This window comes from Schistocerca nitens, chromosome 3 (genome assembly GCF_023898315.1).
Source record: "Schistocerca nitens isolate TAMUIC-IGC-003100 chromosome 3, iqSchNite1.1, whole genome shotgun sequence".
NCBI classification, from domain to species: domain Eukaryota; kingdom Metazoa; phylum Arthropoda; class Insecta; order Orthoptera; family Acrididae; genus Schistocerca; species Schistocerca nitens.
The window spans coordinates 34,695,232-34,717,591 of record NC_064616.1 but is presented as its reverse complement, the minus strand read 5'-3'; the positions used below and the strand labels follow the sequence as shown (position 1 = coordinate 34,717,591).

The window sequence follows — 22,360 nt, the reverse complement described above, 5'->3', positions numbered from 1 at the left end:
AAGGAACAGCAGAGGACCTAAATTGAAACCTGTGGGACTCCCTTTGTGATAACTCCCCACTCACTAGAATTTACCACCCTCCCAACATTATTTGTGCTATTCAGCACAACTTTTTGCTTTCTGTTCATTAAGTATGATTCAGACCAGCTGTGTGTATAGCCTTCAATTCCATAAAACCTGAGTTTTTCTAAGAGTGTGACATGATCCACACAGTAAAATGCCTTGGAGAGATCACAGAAAATACCAACTGGCGATAATTTGTTATTTAGGGCTTGTACTATTTGATGAATAAATGTGTAGATAGCATTCTCAGTTGAGTAACCCTTCCGGAATCTGAACTGTGACATGCTGAGTAAATTATTTTCACTTAAATGTGAGACTACTCTTGAATACATAACTTTTTCAAATATTTTAGAAAATGAAGTCAGCAATGAGATTGGGCTATAATTGTTTGTCACTCTTGTCCCCTTTCTTATGAAGAGGTTTGATAATTATGTATTTCAATCTGTCTGGAAAAATTCCCTGTGCCAGCGAAGCATTACTTATATCGCTAAGGACTCCACTTATTAAATTAGAACAACACTTCAAAATTCTGTTAGAGACTCCATCAACACCATATGAGCTCTTGGTTTTCAGTATATTTATTATTCCCTTAATTTCAGTGGGGGATGTTGGTGCTATTTCTAAAGGCCTAATGTCCTGGGGAATGACATTTTAACATATTTTTTTGCTTCTTCAACTGCACCTTTTAACTCTATTTTTGCTGCTACATTCAGAAAGTGATTGTTAAAAATACTTGCAACTTGTGAATCATCACTCACATCATCATCATCATCATCATCATCATCATCATCATCATTTAGCTTTATTGCTATGGTATGCTGTGCACTGTCAGGCTGCCCCATCTCCCGTTTGACAATATTCCATATAGTTTTAATCTAATTATCCACATTATTAATTTCTGTTAGAACACATAAGCTTCTCGACTTCTTAATGACTTTCCTTAAAATATTACAGTATCTTTTGTAGTAAGCAAGTAACGTCGTATCCTGACTTATTCTGGCCTGTCCATATATTTCCCTCTTCCTCTTACATGATATCTTAATTCCCTTAGTAATCCATGTCTTACTTGACTTTGCAATGGCTTTTTTGAGTAATGTTTCAGGAAAGCAACTCTCAAATATTGAGGCAAATTTACAGTGGAATAAATTGAATTTGGCATCAGCATCCTTGTCTGTGTATACTTCCTCCCATTCTACCTCTTTTAGGCTGCACTAAAAGCTCTGTATCATGTTCGCATTAATAAGCCTCCCTGCCTTGTATGAACCTGCCTGAATCCTGTAAGGTGCTATATGTGTTATTTCCATTAACTGTGCATCATGATCAGATAGCCGATTAATAACTGGGTACATATTAATTGTTTCTGCCTGAGCACTGTCTATGAAAATGTTATGGACAAGTGACCTACTATCCTGCTGCATATGAGTTGGAAAATTTACAACAGATATTAGATTGAAACAACCAAACAAAGATTCTAGCTCATTTTTCGTATCTGTGTCTTTTAAGAAATCTACATTAAAATCACCACAAACCACTAACTGCTTCTTTTTGTCTGACAGGTAGCTCAATAATACCATAAGATTTTTCATGAATAGCTGAAAGTTACCTTCAGGGGATCTGTAGATTGTTACAATTACTATAGAAGTATATTGCAGTAGCAACTCACAAGCACATGCTTCAAGGATCTGATCTACACAAAAACTATTTGTTTCAATATTTTTGACTTTGTGTCCAATTTTTATATAAGTAGCAACCCCTCCTTTTTCCAAGTTGACTCTACATGAATAAGATGTTAAGCTGTAATCCCTTAAATTTAACTTCTCCATCCCTGTGGTTACATGATGTTCAGAGAAAGACAAAACATCTATACCTTCAGAATTTACCCCATTTTCTAGGCATACAAGAAGCTCATCTGTCTTATTTTTCAGTCCTCTAATGTTCTGATGAAACACACAAATTTTATTTCCTTGGATACTGCTACAGACATTATGGCACTGTTCTGTTTTAATCTCTTTCAATACTCTCTGTCTGTAACCTGAATCTAACCTAAAAAATGTGTTCCTCTGACTCCTGTAATCGCAGGTATTTTGTCTTGTGTGCATGTGGCCCCCCTCACTTTTTCTGTAAGAAGATCAACTAATCCATCCTTCCTCCTCCTATTCAGGTGCAGGCCATAACTAGTGTAACCCCACCTCCCAATTGCATCAACAGGCACAGCACAGATATGAGATTCACCCCCCCACCCCCTCCCCGCCAGCTCTCTGTTAACACAGTTGACAGCCGTATTAACCCAGGGCTCGTCATGGCACTGCAAAAAATCCACAAACCCCACACGAGTCTTAGCTGATGCTGCACCTATTACATCCAGGACACACTATAGTCCGAATTGCTAGCCAGGCTGTTTCCTGCTCCTCCTACTATAAGAACGTGGTCCTCGCCATCAAAATCTTTGCACAAGGCCCCTAGGTTTTCCGTAACCTGGCTAAGCTTAGCACTACATTTCGCAGTGCTTGTGATCTGATACTCGACTCGTAGCCTAACCTGTAGCGACTGGCCTACACCTCTCCTGTGACTGCTACCTAACAGCAGGACTCTTTTCTTTCTGCCTGACTTTACTCCTGACCTAGCATTACAATTGTTCATATGAGTCTGCTGCACCCTACTTTGCTCAAAAACTGTTTGAGGCTCTTCTACTTCAGGTAACAAATCAAGCTGATTGCTCTCTGGAATCTGAAAAGTGATTTCTGAGGTTTTCTTCTTCTGACTGCGACTTGTTACCTGTTCCCAGCTCTCATTGTCTCTTTCCCCCTTCAACCTGTCTAATTCAAAGTACACTATTTCTAGTTTAGCCTGAAGGGCACAAATCTTTTTTCCCTGTTCCACGATTTTCTTGTCATGGCTACATAATCTACAACTCCATTGGCGAGCCTCAGTTGGAACTATAACAGCTTCACCACTACAATCTCCCCAGTGAAACACCAACCCACAATCCTGACATTTTACTCCCGTGCTCACTAATCTATGACAACATCCACATTATAGCCGATTAAACAATACAAATTTCACTACAAACAAACAACACAAATACAAACAATACAAATTACACTACAAACGATTCCCCTACACCAATTAATAATTAGCAGAAAGTAGTGACTATATAAATGTACAAGGGTCACTCCAAAAGAAATGCACACTACTTTTGTAAAAATACAGTTTTCATTCTGCATGTGTGAAAGTTTTACAGTTTTTAGATACATCCTTCCCACTTGTTTTCAAACTTAGTTCAACCTGTTCCTGTGAATGGGGCCGTCACAGCATGTCTTAAAGATGGCAGCTACACTTGACGTTCGCCAAAAGCAACATGCTGGCATAGAATTCCTGTGCTGTGAAAACAAGACAGTTGGAAACATCCACAAGAGATTGAAAAAGGTGTATGGAGATGCTGCTGTCGATCACAGTACAGTTAGTCGGTGGGCAAGCAGGTTACCTGATGAAAGCGGGCACGGCAATATTGAGGATTGTCCTCGCAATGGCAGGCCTCGTACTGCACACACTCCAGACAATGTGCAGAGAGTTAACGGATTGATGACTGCTGACACGTATCACAGTGAACGAATTGTCACGCGACTTTGGGATAGGGGAAGGAAGTGTTTGCAGAATACTGAAAGTGTTGGTGTTAAAAAAGGTTTGTGCCAGGTGGATTCCCAGGATGTTGACAGTGGCTCACAAAGAAACAAGAAAAATGGTATGCAGCGAACTTTTGGAACAGTACGAGAATGGTGGAGGTGAATTTCTTGGAAGAATTGTGAGAGGTGATGAAACAAGGTCCCATCATTTTTCACCAGAGACGAAAAGGCAATCAATGGAGTGGCATCATGCAAATTCATCCAAGGAAAAAAAAATTCAAAACCACACCTTCTGCTGGAAAAGTTATGGCTACGGTGTTTTTCGATTCTGAAGGACTCTTGCTTGTGGACATCATGCCAAGTGGAACCACCATAAATTCTGATGCATATGTAACGACACTGAAGAAACTTATAGCTCGACTGATTCGTGTTCAACCACATCGGCAAAAGCAGGATGTTTTGCTGTTGCACGACAATGCACGGCCACGTCATTCAAAAAACAATGGAAGCGATCACAGAACTCGGGTGGAAAACACTGATACACCTGCCTTACAGTTCTGACCTGGCTCCATGTGACTATCGTCTCTTTGGGAAACTGAAAGACCCTCTCTGTGGAACAAGGTTCGAAGATGATGACTCCCTTGTGCACACTGCCGAACAGTGGCTTCAACAGGTTTGTCCAGAATTTTACCGTGCAGGTATACAGGCGCTGGTTCCAAGATGGCATAAGGCAGTTGAGAGGGGTGGAAATTATGTGGAGAAATGAAAATATTGTTTCTAAAGGCTGTGTCTACACACTGTAAAACTTTCAAACATGTAGAATAAAAGATGAATTTCTAAAAAAAAATAGTGTGCATATCTTTTGGAGTGACCCTCGTAATTGTGTCATAAATATAAATGAGTTTAACGTAAATGACAATTACAGCTGTATGCACACAGTTAAAAAATGATATTTCACAAACCACTATAAACTGTTGATATATTATGTCTCCTCTGTAGTGGCATAGCAAGACAGCCACGCCACTCGGAGGTAGCCGAAAGGCACGCGTTTAAATACACGCAGACCGGCTTGTGGTCTGGAACAGGACAATGTCTTTAGAATTGCAATAAAGTACGAAAATCTTGTAATACTTAACTTTAATCCATAATCGGTGTACATCGCTCTTGTACAGATATAATCTCCATTTTTATATACACTGGTAATGGCGCCTTGCTAGGTCGTAGCCAATGACTTAGCTGAAGGCTATGCTAACTATCGTCTCGGCAAATGAGAGCGTATTGGTCAGTGAACTGTTGCTAGCTACGTCGACTGTACAACTGGGGCGAGTGCCAGGATGTCTCTCTAGACCTGCCGTGTGGTGGCGCTCGGCCTGCTATCACTGACAGTGGCGACACGCGGGTCCGACGTATACTAGCGGACCGCGGCCGATTTAAAAGGCTACCACCTAGCAAGTGTGGTGTCTGGTGGTGACACCACATCCTCCCTCCCCCCTCCATACTGGCTAAGTAATTATTAAAGGTTTTAAAGACATGATCTGCTGGAAAAGGCATTTACATCGTCATCATCATCATCATCATCATCAACAGTAACATATCACTATCATCTACAGGCTAACAAAAACATAATTGTACGAAGTTGCCAGACTGATGGAGTTGGATCAATGGGTAGCTAACCTTTCATTTAAAATTTTGGCATCAACTTTTCTTCATTCATGACAAATATAATTTTTCTGCAGAAGTAAAGAGATTATTTATATTCTTATAATGGTACAGTGCCCCATCCTTTTGTAATGTCATTTGCATGGCTTAATTCTTTTGGCCAAAGAGGTAACTGTGAGAAGTTTCGTAACAGAAGCAATTTGTCAATTAATGTGGCAGAATAAACGTGAAAAGCTTTACACTGTTTGGAGATTTGTAACAGTGGATCCATACTTCAGCTGATCATTGGCCCTGATGTTAACAGCAAGAATGTAGTAAAGGTTGTTTCTATTATGAACACACTCAGACGATGAGAAATGGACATTTTCCTTTGGTTAAGGTTTCGTGGTTCACAATCTGAGGACGGGGTTGATGCAGCTCCCCATGCTAGTCCATCACATGCAAAGCTCTTCATCTCTACATAGCTTCTGCACCCTACATCCAGTTTTACGTGCTTATTACTGATAAACCTTAGTTCTCCTGTACCCTCCACACACACTGGACTTGCATTTGAGAGAACGATGATTCAAATCCCCATCTCTCCACCCAGATTTAGGTTTTCCATGATTTCCTTAAATTCTACATCTACATCTACATCTACATTTATACTCCGCAAGCCACCCAACGGTGTGTGGCGGATTGCACTTTATGTGGCACTGTCATTACCTCCCTTTCCTGTTACAGTCGCATATGGTTCGCGGGAAGAACAACTGCCAGAAAACCTCTGTGCGTGCTCAGATCTCTCTGATTTTACATTCGTGATCTCCTTGGGAGGTATAAGTAGGGGGAAGCAATATATTCGATACCTCATCCAGAAACGCACTCTCTCGAAACCTGGACAGCAAGCTACACCGCGATGCAGAGCGCCTCTCTTGCAGAGTCTGCCACTTGAGTTTGCTAAACGTCTCCGTAACGCTATCACGCTTACTGAATAACCCTGTGACGAAACGCGCCACCCTTTGTTGGATCTTCTCTATCTCCTCTGTCAATCCGACCTGGTACGGATCCCACACTGATGAGCAGTACTCAAGTATAGGTTGAACGAGTGTTTTGTAAGCCACCTCTTTTGTTGATGGACTACATTTTTTATGGACTCTCCAAATGAATTTCAACCTGGCAACTGCCTTACCAACAATTAATTTTATATGATCATTCCACTTCAAATCGTTCCGTATGCATACCCCCAGATATTTTATAGAAGTAACTGCTACCAGTGTTTGTTCTGCTATCATATAATCATACAATAAAGGATCCTTCTTTCTATGTATTCACAATACATTACATTTGTCTATTTTAAGGGTCAGTTGCCACTCCCTGCACCAAGTGCCTATCCGCTGCAGATCTTCCTGCATTTCGCTGCAATTTTCTAATGCTTTAACTTCTCTGTATACTACAGCATCATCCGCGAAAAGCTGCATGCTTTGCCTAAGGCAAATGGCAGGATGGCCCCCTTTGAACAGGCATAGCCAATTTCTTTCCCCATCCTTTCCTAATACAATGTTGTGCTCCTTATCTAATGACCACATTGTCGATGAGATGTTAAACTCTAAATCTTACTTCCTTCTTCCATTACAAAATTAACTATTCCTCGATGCCTTTGGATGCATTACATCAACTTGTCCTTTCTTTTAGTCAAATTGTGCCTTAAATTTCTTTCTTCCCCTTTTCAGTTCTGTACTTTTCTGTATTATCTGATCTACTCATCTATTCTTTAATTTAACAATGTGGGACAAGATAGATTGCTACTTACCATAAAGACGACATGCTGAGTTGCTGACAGGCTCAAGTAAAAGACACTTACACATACATTTTTAACTGTGCCTGTCTGCAGCTTAACATGTCATCTTTATTGTAAGCAGCAATCTATCTTTTCCTACATTGTTGGTGTTCCAGCATGGAGTTTCCAGTGTTTGATTTTAATCTTTCATTTGGTTGTCTTTTGTAGTATGCATTTCAAAAGGTTCTGTTGTCTACTTGTCTGAACTTTTTATTGTCTACATTTCACTTTGCTATAAGGCTACATTTTGAGACACATACTTTCTGAAACAACTTCCCGAAGCTTGAAATTATATACAATGTTCACATTATCTTTTTCGGAAAAGTTTCTCCTACTATAGCTGGTCTACATTTTATATCCCTTTTACCTCTGCCATCATTAGTTATTTTGCTGCCCAAATAGCAACACTGTATTACTGGTAGCTTATCATTCCTTCATGTAATTACCTCAGCATCACATGATTTAATTTGACTACACATTGTTACATTTATTTGACTTTCATTATGTTAATCTTATGAGCTCTTTAAAGACTGTCTATTGTATTCAAATGATCTCCCAAGTTCTTTGCCATCCTTGGTTTCCTTCATTGCTTCCTTTGTGTTCAGATTGAGTAACACTGAGGATTAACTACAACCATGTTGCGCTCTCTACTCAACATTTCATGTTACCCTGTTCAGTAACGCCTGTGCCTTCTGTTCTTAGTATTGTATCCTTGATAATTTCAAAGTTTTAAAAGAGGCTATTCTAGTCAACATTGTCAAAAGCTTTTCACAAATCTACAAATGTTATAAATGTGGGTATCTCTGTCTTCCATTTATCCCCAAAGATGAGTCAGGGGGGGGGGGGGGTCAGTGTTGCCTGTGTTCCTAACTTTTTCGGAACCCAAACCGATCTTCCACCAGCTTGGCTCCTCTACCCGTCATTCTACTCTTCTGTAGATAATATGTGGTAGTATCTTGCAACCATGGTCCATTAAACCGAAGGTTTGCAACACACTCAGCTGTCAGCACTTGCTTTCTTGGAATTGAGATTATTACATTCTGATTGAATTTTGAGGATATTTTTTGTATCTTGTATATTCCAAATACTAGATGGGAGTGTTTTGTCTTGATTGGTTCTACTAAGGACCTCAGTATTTCTGAGGTAATGTTGTCTACTCGAGGTTCCTTGCTTCAACTTAGGTCTTTCAACACTTCTTATTCTTTACCCTGTTTCAGCTAATGTCCACCTGGTCATTCAGGTTGAGGTATTCTGTGATATCCCTCATAATTTGGAGCAAAAACTAGGATGATTTGTCTGGAAAGATCACAGCAGATCCCCCTTGCTTTCCCAGTCTGAGCTGGTGGTGTATCTCTAATGAAAACATTGTCCATCCTATGTTTGATTTTTTTCCCCTAAAATATTACCATCGTGGGATTTTGCAGAATGAAAGTAAGCAAAATGAAACACACTTAAGTGGCTCACCAGAGGTGGCTATAGGAAAAATTCTGATCATAAAAGGTAACTGCTTACATTTTCTTTCCTAACAGAGTTATGTGGAAAAGCCTGAATGTTTTCCTTCATATTGTCTGGAAATGAATAATAAAGCAAATTATATGTTGGAGGGATTTGTTCATGCTCATAGCCAATAGCTTGAGTCATTTGCAGTGAATCTTAATAAATCTAGTTTGTATGGTGATGATAGAATATACATTCAGATACCTAAGTTAAAGTACCTTAGACACACAAAACAACTTTAGACACAGTGATAATATGTGAATTAAAATGTGCTCTGGCAGCAGTATTACTGCGAGATGAATACCGGACGTACTTGAAAACTGGCAATGTGCAGGCATTACCATTTCTCTTGTCCTATGTCAGTGGCATACTGAACGTCAGAATGGCATGTCGTGCCCTCACCTGGCAATACAAGATAATAATGGCTTCCCATAATGTAGAAAAGGCATTCCAGCAAATCTTGCTGTAACCCATCCCATCCCATTACTGAACATGTACTCTCTTGGAAGTTAATAGTAGTCCGTGATGCTCCATAAAATAGAATGTGGCACTATCAGTAGCCCCTGCCACAGTCAACAACACACTGTGACACATAAATATGGTGTAATGATTATTACTAGTGTTTTTCACCATTGATGTCTACTATAGAGGGCATGTAAGGAGGGCATATGTCTGCCACTCGAATGGCATTTTTTAGATGCTGCTGTTGTGACCATACGTGTGTTGGTGCACATTATGGATAAGGTGGGTCAGAGGATGGGGGTGAGTCCTATGGCTCATTTACAGATGAAATATTAGAAGAGGAGAAGTAGTGGGCATAGCTGCAGTCCTGGAACTTCATGTTTTCCTTCCATTCTTTGATAAAGTACTCTTGTGAGTATTTATAGTACATGTAATACTAGACAGATAATGGAGTAATTTTTACACCTATACACTCTTATATTCTGTGGAAACATAGTAATCACATTATTTTCAATATCTAATGGCACTTAACCGTTTCATAAATATCATCAAATGCTTTACAGGGTGGTCAGAAACAGTCTGGAAAGCTTGTAACAGTGTCAGAGTGTAAGTTGTGCTGAGAAATAATTGTTAAGGGTAAAAAATTGACACCAATTCTATCTGCCAGGTTACTTAAATTTGCATGTGCGACAGCCTACTTGGTGAACTTCAATGCTTACTAACTCGGAAATGGCACAAATATCAAATTTTTTTCTTAACAATTATTCCCCAGCACAAACCACCCTGCAGCACTCTTACAAGTTTTTCAGGCAGTTTCTGACCAGCCTGTATAGTTCTTGCTTTGTTGTACAGCATGATGCTTGTAAGTATTCTGCTGGTATTTTATCAGTATTAGAACATTGGTTCCTCTAGAGTTCATGCAAAGCTTTTTTAAATTCCGAAGTAAGAACTGAATGTCCTTTGTCATCCTTTTGCACATTGTCCTCATTTTTTATTATCCTATTTTCTTCTGGACGAGAATAGAGCTTTTCCAAGTACTGTTTTGATCATCTTGCCTTATTTTCTGTTTCCATTAACCAAATAACTTTCACATTTCATTGTGCTCTTGTATGATTGTTTATTAGTCTGTGTGCAGCATATGCTTACATTGTTTCAGTTTTTATGTATCCTATGACATCTCTCCTCCATCCATTCTTATCTAGATTTTTTTTTCCCCAACAGTTCTACATTTTCATCACTTGTTTATTAATTCTGTTATTTCGTCTATTATCTATGGCTGTATCTTTTATGCCTTATTCCTCCCACCCCATCCATTTTTTTAGAAAGGCAATCCATCAGTTTTCCACACCATTAACTTCTTAAATTTTAATTCCCTTGGTGTATGTTTTCCAAGGCTAGGACAAATATTTGGTACCTTCAGTTTGTGTACACCGATCAGCCAAAACATTATGACCACCGACCTACTACCGATATAAACCCATTCAGGCGGGCGGGGAATGACTGCTAGTCTCACACACACACACACACACACACACACACACACAGTGACTTTAGTATTGGTGAGCATGCTGTCCGTGTGTAGAATGGGGAAGGTGCGCAATCTATCTGAGTTTGATCGAGGGCAGATTGTGATGGTCCAGAGGCTCAGTGTGTCCATTTCCCAAATTGCATGACTTGTAGGGTATTCGAGGAGTGCTGTGATGAGTGTCTTCAACATGTGGTGAAACCAAGATAAAACCACATCCAGACATCATGGGGGCGGGCAGCCACCCCTCATTACGGATGCGGATGCCTGACATCGTAGACGGGGCAGACTGGTAAAACAGGACAGGCGATGAACTATGGCACAACTAACATTGAACTTTAATGCTGGGCAGAGTACAAATGAGTTTTAACATGCAGTTTACCAAACACTCCTAACAATGGACCGCTGCAGCCAACAACCCATACATGTGCCAATGTTAACACCAGGGCATCAACAGCTATGACTGAAATGGACACGTGGCCATCGGCACTGTACATTAGTGGCAGTGTGTGGCATGGTCTGATGAATCCCGATACCTTCTTTATTGTGCCAGTGGGAGGATGTGAATCCGTCATCTTCCAGGGGGCAACTCCTTGACACATTTAGTACAGTATGGAGACATGCTCCGTTGTGCTCCAGGGAACATTCACGTGGGCGTCAGTGAGTCCAGTGGAGCTTGTGCAAGGCACAGTGATGGCCAAAGAGTATTGTACACTGGTTGCAGACCATGTAACCCCTTCATGACTGTAGCACAGCTTTACGCTACTGAGCAAGTCTCATTCCTTTGTACTGGTTTGAAGAAAAAAAGAAAAAAACCTAGCATAAAATTTTAAGACAAAGTTTCTCATAAAACATTACTCTAATTAATTATAGAAATCACTAAAACAAATTCAAGCTGACAAGTAAATGATTTTAAAATTAACTTTTGCATTATGATCATTAAACAAACTCGTGGTTTTAAAATTAAGCCACCACTCATGCAACTACAAATGCATCAAGAGATAATGGTTATAATTGGAGGCGTATACTTAAAGCAGGATTACAGAGCTTTCCTTTCATTACACATGCAGTGCCACTCTTGGTATGAGCCCTTTTACTCTCCAACAAACAGCAGGCCCAGCTCGCCCATCTCCTCCGTCAAGTCGTTGTACACATAGGAGAGAACACAAAGTATCAAGACAAGCTTCTAAAACACAGAAGCAGATAGTGTTAATTCAACAAGCCTCAAAAACCTGTTCATACCTGCCTCAGGAATACAGGCCAGACAATAATGACAATTTAAACTGTGGCCTGGAAATCTTCAAGCAACCAATTGATCCAGTAAATAAAATAAAAAAGAATTTAACCACACTTGATAAACCATCAAAACATGGGCATTTCACTACTAAGGAAATCATTCAGGAGTGGCAGTTGGCAATACCCATAGCAAGATTGAAATAGCTGACGAGAATTTCAAATGAGGTTACAAGAGGCAGCAATACATTAGATTATATTGTTACCACAGTTCATGGGCTAACATTTTGTTCACCCAAAAAAAAAAAATAAAATAAAATAAAAATAAAAAAAAATAAAAACTATCCATCTTTCCAATGCCATTGTGAACAGAAACAAGGCTGTCAGTACCAACAGTCTCAGTTCTGTGAGTTGCCAGTTTATATTGCCGCCCAGCATGCTTCCAAACACAGTCCATGCGCGACTCACGCCTTCTAGTGGCTCCGTGTTCTCTCTCTCTTGCTGTGCCTCAACTAAGGTGTGCGATATATAGGCAAACTTTACACCAGACAGGATTGATAACTGCTAGGTCGATGTGCACACATCAATGATGATCATGTTTCCTGACAGCAGTGGCTTTTTTCAGCAAGATAATGCACCCTGTCACAAGACCAGGAGAGTGATGGACTGGTTTGAGGAACACAGTTTCAAGTTCCACTTGATGTGCCGACCCTCCAACTCGCCAGATCTGAACCCAATCGAACACATCTGGGATGTGATTGAATGTAGCATCAGAACTCATCACCCCCTTTCCCAAAATTTAAGGGAATTATCTGACTTGTATGTGCAGATATGGTGCCATCTCCTTCCAGTGTCCTACCAAGGCCTCATTGCTTCCGTGCCATGGTGCTTTGTCACTGCTCTCGATGTCAAAGTTTCGCCAGACCAGCTATCAAAGTAAGTGGTCATAATGCTGTGGTTGGTCAGTGTAAGTTCTAATGTTTCGGGTGTTTTCTTTTTCAATTCAATGTTGGCTAGCATTTCGTTAGTACTAAACCATGGTCACTATCAATGTTTCTACCTGTGTATCTCTTTCAGTCCCTGGCTCAATTCTTGAATCTTCGTATTACAAAAATATATTCGACCTGAAATATTCTTTAATTCTCTGTGTTCTCCCTTCACAAGGAGTTCTTGAGAAGGTTATTTGGGATAACTGACTAGTGCGCCGCACAGACTTCTATTAACCTTCCATTTTGTGCTCCTTTTCCTCACAGCCATAGTCATGTATCATTTATTTATTTATTTATTTATTTATTTACACATCAAGTTTCATAGGACAGAATTGAGGAGCAAATCTCCAATATCATGGAATGTGTCAGTACATGAAATTACAACATAAAGTAATAGCAGATAAAAATAAAATGTTTACGAACCCAGAAGGAGTCAAGCCATAAGTTTAATTAAATGCAGTCAACAATATGACATAAGAATCAGCTTAAGTTTTCAAGGAATATATATATATATATATATATAAAAAAAAAACAAAGATGATGTGACTTACCGAACGAAAGCGCTGGCAGGTCGATAGACACACAAACACACACACAAAATTCAAGCTTTCGCAACAAACTGTTGCCTCATCAGGAAAGAGGGGAAGGAGAGGGAAAGACGGAAGGATGTGGGTTTTAAGGGAGAGGGTAAGGAGTCATTCCAATCCCGGGAGCGGAAAGACTTACCTTAGGGGGAAAAAAGGACAGGTATACACTCGCACACACACACACACACACACACATATCCAATCACACATATACAGACACAAGCAGACATATTTGGCATTGACCTCTCAATATATATATATATATATATATATATATATATTTTGAGAGGTCAATGTCAAAATGCCCAGGCTAGTTGAACAGGGGTCGACAACAGGTTCACGAACTTACACCACTTATTGCCCGAACCGCCCGTTTCTGAGCCAAAAATATCATTTTAAAATGGAAAGAGTTACCCCAAAATATAATATCATATGACATAAGTGAATGAAAATAAGCAAAGTAGACTGATTTTTATGTCGAATGATCACTCATGTCAGATACAGTTTATAATAGTAAAGACAGCATTAAGTCTTTGAACAAGATCCTGAATGTGGGCTTTTAATGACACCTTACTATCTATCTGAACACCTAGAAATTTGAACTGTTCAGTTTCACTACTCATATGCCCATTCTGTGAAATTAAAACATTAGGTTTTGTTAAATTGTGTGTTAGAAACTGTAAAAGCTGAGTCTTACTGTGATTTAGCATTAGTTTATTTTCTACAAGCTGTGAACTTATGCCATGAACTGCACTGTTTGAAACTGAGCCAGTGTTGCACACTGAGAGAACATAGCATTTTCAATTGTTAAACGACTTCTAAAGCCAAACTGTACATTTGATAGCTGTGCGGCGCACTAGTCAGTCATCCCAAATAACCTTCTCAAGAACTCCTTGTGAAGGGAGAACACAGAGAATTAAAGAATATTTCAGGTCGAATATATTTTTGTAATACGAAGATTGAAGAATTGAGCCAGGGACTGCAAGAGTTACACAGGTAGAAACATCCTTTACTTCCAAGCTAGTGTTATCAGCAAACAGAAATATTTTAGAGTTACCATAATACTAGAGGGCATATCATTTATATAATATAAATAAGGAACAGGAGTGGCCCCAACACTGACCCTGGGGCAACCCCCCCCCACCCCCCCCCTCCCATTTGACTGTACCCCACTCAGACCCCACATCACAGCTATTCCCAACACTGTGATTGATGACCTTTTGCTGTCTGTTGTTAAAGTAAGAGGTGAACCAGTTGTGAGCTACTCCTCATATTCCATTATGGTCCAACTTAAGGAGCAATATTTTGTGATCAACACAATCAAACACCTTAGTTAAATCAAAAAATATGCGTAGCATTCGAAACCTTTTGTGTAACCCATCCAGTAACTTACTGAGAAAAGAGAACATAGCATTTTCAATTGTTAAACGACTTCTAAAGCCAAACTGTACATTTGATAGCAAATTATGTGATATAAAATGATCAACTATCCTTACATACACATTCTTTTCAATAACTTCAGCAAACACTGATGGCATAGAAATAGATCTAAAATTGTCTACATTATCCCTTTCTCCCTTTCTATAAAGTGGCTTTATTACAGTACTTTAATCGCTCAGGAAACTGACCATTCCTAAAGGAAAAATTACAAATATGGCTAAATACAGGGCTAATGTGTGCAGCACAGTACTTTAATATTCTGCTAGGCACTCCATCATAACCATGAGAGTCCTTAGTCTTCAGTGATTTAATAATTGACTCAATCTCCCTCTTGTCTGTATCACAGACGAGTACTTCAGACATCAGTCTCGGAAAGGCATTTGCCAATAGAGGTATATGATTCCCTGTAGAAACTAAATTTTTATTTAATTCACCAGCAATGCTCAGAAAATGGTTGTTAAATACTGTACATATATCTGATTTATCAGTAACAGAAATAATTTTACTGCGGACTGGCTTTATATCATCATTGACCTCGTGCTGCTGACCAAACACTTCCTTCATAACTGACCATATGGTTTTAATTTTATCCTGTGAATTAGCTATTCTATTTGCGCACCACATACTCTTTGCCTTCCTAATAACATTTTAAGCACCTTACAGTACTGTTTGTAATGGGCAACTGTAGCTTGATAGTGACTACTTCTAATGTTTTGATATAATTCCCACTTTGTTCTACACGATGTCCTTATCCCACTAGTCAGCCACCCAGGCTGCCTTTTACTGCTAATATGTTCTTGCTTCCCGAGCATGGGGTCCCAGTTCAATTCCCGGCAGGGTCAGGTATTTTCACCTGCCTTGAGATGACTGGGTGTTTGTGTCGTCCTCATCATTTCATCATAATTCATTAAAGTGGCAAGTTTGGACTGAGCAAAGGTTGGGAATTTGTACGGGCACTGATAACTGCGTAGTTGAGTGCCCTACAATCATCATCATCGTCGTCGTCATTATCATTTTTACTGTTAATACCCCATTCAGAACGTTCTGATGGAAAGCAACTCTCAAAGATCATGACAAATGTGTTAAGGAAAGCATTATATTTGTCATCTATGTTATTGGCACTATAAACATCCTACCACTCTTGTTCTTTGCTTAGGCATCAGATAATATGAATTTAGGAGATCTACAAACATCCTTTTTCTTGCACAATCATATACAAAATTAAAATTGAAGTCGCCACATATAACTAATTTCTGGTACTTCCTATAAAGTGAATCAATAACCCTCTCTAGCTTGAGCAGAAATGCTCTGAAGTCAGAGCTATGGGACCTATAAACATAAAAAAATTAGAAGTTTAGTTCCATTTAATTCAACTGCCCCTGCACAACATTCAAATATCTGTTCAGTGCAATGCCGTGATACGTCTATGGACTCAACTGGAATATTGTTTTTTACGTAGATGGCCATTTCCCCACCCTGCAAGAAACTCCTTCAAAAACAGCCAGCTAACCTGTATCCTGGTAAATGAAGCCTCTGAATTGTCAAAGTGTTTATGTGGTCCTCTGGTATACCATTAATTTCAGAGTCAACATCTATAAGCAGTTTACTACCTCTTATATTTTGATGAAATGTGCTAATTCCTTCTCTACTTGGAAACATGACGGTCTCTGAAGGTGATTCCTAAGAGGGACTTTCTTTAAGCAGGTATCACATCTGTAATGTGCTTTATCAGTTTTTTTTTCCAGTTGGGCTCTTTGTAAACCCATGAGATAGTGACTGAGATTGGACTAGGACATAATAGGATGGAAACGAAACAACCAAAACATATTTTTAGGCTCGAACCTCTGAGGTGTTCCCAATGAAAGGTTAACCTTTATCTTCCGATTTCACCAAGACCAAACTCTTTCATTATTTTCTGTTTCCTGCCTTCAGTAATGACTGCATTCCGATGTCTTATTATGATTAAATTTCCATCTTCAGATGCAGGTTAAATGTGTACTTGTATGACTACAATGTCTGTTGCATATCTCTTGAGTCTTAGTATGATTTTTCTGTCTGTCTGCTGCAGATAACCCTTTACTCTGTTGGCAGTTTCACTATTCATTATTATAAATACTTGTGCTCTACATTTATCTGGCCGTGTGTGGATAATCCTGTGATCCCTACTCCAAAAATTTCCCTTCTCTGGCCATCTGCACTGCACCAATTACAAAGTACTACCAGCTGGTCCATCTGGACCGTTCTTCTTTAATACGAATTGCGGTGCTTGTGTTGTTCTGAAATACAATGAAAGGTTCCTTCAGACATACATGCATGTCCAGAGGAACATTGCATCATAATTCAGAACGACACAAGTACTGAAGTATCGTATTTATCCACTGACACCGGGTAAGAACTTTCAAGTAAAATGTCTACCCTGTATAGGAATATATATAATGGATGTACGAGTACAGGTTGTAGATACACAATTGATGACATATGAAAGTTTGGGTTTGGCCATGAGTCGTGTAAGGCAACCACTCACAATAAACAGGAAATCTGGGTTCGAGTCTCAGTCCAGCAAAAATTTATTTTCATCATTCCAGTATCCAGTTTATAAATTTTTTAGGAGATATGCTCTTCCAGCAACTCAGTGGCCATACAGTCAATTCTCACATTACGCAGCCCACTCTCAAAGATGTGTATTAGTTCTTTCATTCTTATTGAGCATTTTGGGTGCTGTTGGGTGAAATGTGCATAAATGAGGCCCTTAATCATGATGAGCTGTAGACGACAGTTGAGTGGGCATGGCTCAGGCTGGTTCCATGACACAGTTGGTGTTTTGTTGAGACTACCATGGATTATCAATGTTATTAGTGTGAAAAGGAGTGCTGCTTGTTACTAGGTAAATCTCTTCATTTCAGTTGCTTGGGAATGCGTTCAAGAAGGAACGAATTCTATGCTGTGGCGGCAAAAGTCATAAGGGGATTGTGAATTTCAAATACACTATGTTCTGTGCTTTATCACAGGTGTAAACTCTCAGTTGTCAGGGAAGGAATGAGAGCCACTGTTATCAGCTGCTGCAGTGTCTATAGTACAAGCAAATATTACCTGTTGGACATGATTGCCACATCTGAAAGTTCACATCCATGTGCAGTCATCTGCCACAATACATGGACTTCCATGTTTTAATAGTGTGTGTAACCCTGATATTTATCAGCCCATTCTGTTAGTTATATAAATCTTATAAAGAGTAACCCAGTATCTTATGAAAGGACTGACCATAGACATTAATCTTTCTTCCTGTTTTTTCTATATTGACAGTTTCAGGTTCCTTCAGGCCAGCGGGGCCTTCATAATAAGGTACTATCAGTCTTGTATGAAACTAACCCTCACACATATTTAGGCACTTTTATCTATAGTGTCCTCACAGTACATTTGTTCTTGCAAGTTCAGCCAGTACTTAAATACAGCACCATGTGATTGGGAGTGCTACTTTTGAAGGTAATATCTGCTAAAATGACATCTGTGTAGTATTTCCTAACTAGGAAATTGAAATGATCACACAGGAATTTCTTTTCATATTGCTGAAGGGAGATGGAATAGTGTTTACTATAGATTGGCCTTTTGCATTAGAAACTGTTAGTGTTCATCATGCAGGTATTGCTGAAGACAGATGTAACATTGTTTAGCATAGATTACCTGTTGCATTAGATGTTATTGGATGGTCATCATGAAGAAACTTTCTCACTTTTTATTATAGTAAGATTCAGTGCGTATGAACTAAATGGACACTAGTTGGAAGGAAAAGTTTTTTTTTGTGCAGCAGGTACAATGGGCATTTATTCTACAAATTTTGTTGAAGTATTCCATTCAGCATTCTGTTGTTTCAGTTTTGGATCGAATGATATGCATCAACTGTCAAGATGTGATTAAAGGAATGTGTCATCTATTCTCCAGAGCTGCAGCTGTTCGTGGAAAGAAGTCCATGTGTGGTATGTTGGTCATTTCTCAAGATGTGTGGTACCCTTCTTCTCACTACATTTACCAAATACCAAGAAAGACTGAAATCTACAGTTGCTGCAGCATATCTATAATTAATGGCACCTCAGTGTGTGACATGCCATTTGTCCATATAATAACATTGATTTTTATACACCATTTGATTACGAGTGGCGATCCGCCTTTTGTGGATGTTTGTCTTACCTCCAGTGCTGCCTTTGTTATTCATTTTACAAAAATTATTTCATTTCTTGACTTCAGATATTTAAATCTTTTGTTGGGAGCTAGTAATACACCAGGGAGTCTCATTTTCTCTATTAAGATGTACATAGAATTACTATCCTTCAATAATACGTGAAATTCCTCAGGACAAGATAATTTTTTTTGTAACTAAGAGGAACTAAAATTAAAAACATACTGTTCATGTAAACCAAGTTAAGCACATCTCTCAAAATAGATACCCTTTGGTGGTGGTGGTCCGAGTGTGAGCACTTGCCTGCATGCACTTACATTAGACATAACTTGCATGCCTTGGCAAATGATATGGTTGCAACTGATGCGGAAACTTCCTTTAATGATGGGCAAATAAATGCAAATGTTACATATTAATATTATATGTGAACTTTCTCGTGTGGCTGTTTGTGGTGTGTGTTGAAATCTATTACAAAAAAATTCTTGAAGGTGAAATGCCCTTGATTACTTTGTTGTGGCATGCTTCAACAGTAGAAATACATAATTTAATTTTCAGTCAGCACGGAAATCATGTATTGGTTTATCCTCATAATATATGGAAGAGCTCTGATTCTGCCAACATGTTAGATTGTTCGCACTGTTTTAAGTGTTTTGGCAGACACATTGGTTCTTCATCAAATAGGAACACAGGTGTTGCACTTCTTACAAAGTTCATTGATCATTTACTGAGGTTAACATGGTTTTTGGTGTAGTAGGGGTGTAAAAATTTCATTAACTGGAGTGGTTTTACATTGTATTTTCTGATGTGTTCATTCATGCTGCTGAGACTTGCACATCATTTCTGATGTCTCCTGTGTGTTCGGTTCCTCTGTTCTGTATTGTGGTGGGTACAGGAACCAATAAGTGTGGCAGTTGTAAGTGAACCTTGTAAGAATACTGAAAAATTCTGAGTACATTCTATATGAAATTAGTTCAATGGAATGTTATTTGGTTACGTATACGATAGTGTACTTTTTACATTTCGACAAATGTGGAGTTCATATTAAATTTAACTGAGGGTAAATGAAATCCTTGCAGAATTCTTTGTCTTGTGTTTCCATTGTGAAACTGAATAAATCAACTAAATTATTCACATAAAACCATTTGTGAAATTGTCACTGACAAATTTGTTCTTTTACTCAGTAAACGTGATATTGTGAAAAACTGTTCAGGACAACCACATGACAATGTCAGCACAAATATCTTGATCAGTGTGTTATAGCTTTGATAAAGTATCTTAAAAATGATTCTGATGTGATATATTATTGATGTTATAGATGCTTGTGGAATGTTTAATGTTCCAGGCTTAAGTTGCCGTGTCAGTTAAGTATGTGAACAGTAGTAGATAGACAGTTCTAGCCCTAAAAATTACTTCTTGTATTTCATCTCCTTTATTATGGTAGTCCAAGCATTATCATATCCCAAAAGAGAGGCTATGCCAAAAGAATAATAACTTTCGTTAACAGGCAAAAGTCATGCTATAAATGATGTACTGACTGGTTATAAGAGCTAAATTTTATGCAGAAGAGCTAAATTTTATGCAGAAGAGCTAAATTTTATGCAGAAGAGCTAAATTTTATGCAGAAGAGCTAAACTTTATGCAGAATACATTCTTGCTTTTCATCTTTATTATTATGAGGGTTGGAACTTAAACACAACCGCCAGTCCCATCGATCGAACAGAGCAGCCACAGCTCGCGCTCTATGTGCCCACGCATTGTCATGCAAAGTGATGGGTGGGTTGTGCAGAAATTGTCACCACATCTTTCCCAAAGCTGGTCACAGGTGATGCTCCAAACAAGAACAGTAATATGACTTAAGTCCTTGTGACTTTGATTTGATTCTGAAGATGAAGGAACCACTTTGTGGCATTCGCTTCAGAACTGTTCCAGAGATTCGACTGGCTGTAGACCACTTCATTGGCACCATCAACGGAACAGGCTCTGCTAATGGTATACTATGCCTTCCACATCGCTGGCAACAGGTTCTACACAATGCTGTTGACTACTTTGAAGGGCAGTAACAAGTTACAACCCTCGTATTAAAAAAAAAAAAAAAAAAAAAAAAAAAAAAAAAAAAAAAAAAAAAACCTAATGTTTGCTGCATAAAACCAGATCATGTAACGACTCATACACACTTAAGTATGAAAATCAAATCACATATTTTTTAACAGTAGCCTTGTTGTGGGGCTAAAGAAGAAAGGAGCAGGAGGAGCACATGTGGTGAAAGAGGTAACTCATGTAGATCTCAAGTTTGATAGAAATCCAATAAGTGCAGGAAACCAAGGCACAAAAAATGCAATTCTTAATGTGTCATTAGACAGTTTTAAGATTTTAATGTTGCGAATACTCATTCTTAATCCCTTTTTTTTTTTTTTTTTTTTTTTCCCCATATAGATTTCATGCAATGAATTTATTGTTATTAAGCAAAGTAACAGCATCCACAACTATCTGAATGAATTTTCGTTTGAGTTGATGTTGTTTGCTGAACTAAATTTTTTGGAGGTTGTTAACTTTTCTGTTGCACTTCTGATCCCTAACCATAAAATAAAAATTTGTAGGAGGAGAAGATAAACTGTTGTGACTAAATATCTCTTTTTTTTATTCTTCACCCTAGGTGAAAAATAAAAAAAGTAACATTGTATGAAAGATGAGATGCTAATAATTCTTCGTTATGAAAACCATTGTTATATCCTTTGTGCACTTCCTCTAATTGTATTAAAAAACTTCAGTTATTTGTGTGACAGACTAATTACTCTATCCATTTTATAACAGTGTTTACACATCTTATTTAAAAATACAAAGATTGAGTTTTGTGTGTACGAAAGGGAACTATATTTTTCGTGTTTCATGCATTATGTTGTAATGGTTACTTGTAATAGAAAATTTACTTTGAAGATATGCTGACTGTATTCTCTTCTTCTTCCACAAGGAATGTTACGGAGTTATTGAGCAACCAGTTGACAGTCTTCTTATGGAAGAGGATCAACAGGAAAACATTGACCCAGAAATAGCACGAATGAATCAAATTAATACACCTGGAAGTTCTCCTGGCCAGCATGGCATTATGCCAGACAAATCAGCTAGCACATTGGCATCTGCAGATTTACCAACAGACATGAGTGATACTACAGAGTCTGATGTGGAAAAGACAGCAGGTACAGTAATCCTTATAAAGTATATAGCTTGTAGGAAAGCAGGAAGGGAGATATCCTAATGTTCTCCATATGCAATGTTCTAGAAGATCTGTTGTTAT

General features: G+C 38.6%; 1 protein-coding gene across 5 annotated transcripts in view; it reads left to right on the top strand.

The window, feature by feature from the left end:
• LOC126247978 (protein Aster-B-like) overlaps positions 1 to 22,360 on the top strand; it is a 224,423-nt gene that overhangs the window by 130,110 nt on the left and 71,953 nt on the right. For all 5 annotated transcript variants that reach the window (XM_049948546.1, XM_049948544.1, XM_049948545.1 and 2 more), the window contains one exon: positions 22,037 to 22,262. In XM_049948546.1, coding sequence (XP_049804503.1) covers positions 22,037 to 22,262 — 226 coding nt within the window. The remainder of the gene's footprint in view (positions 1 to 22,036; positions 22,263 to 22,360) is intronic.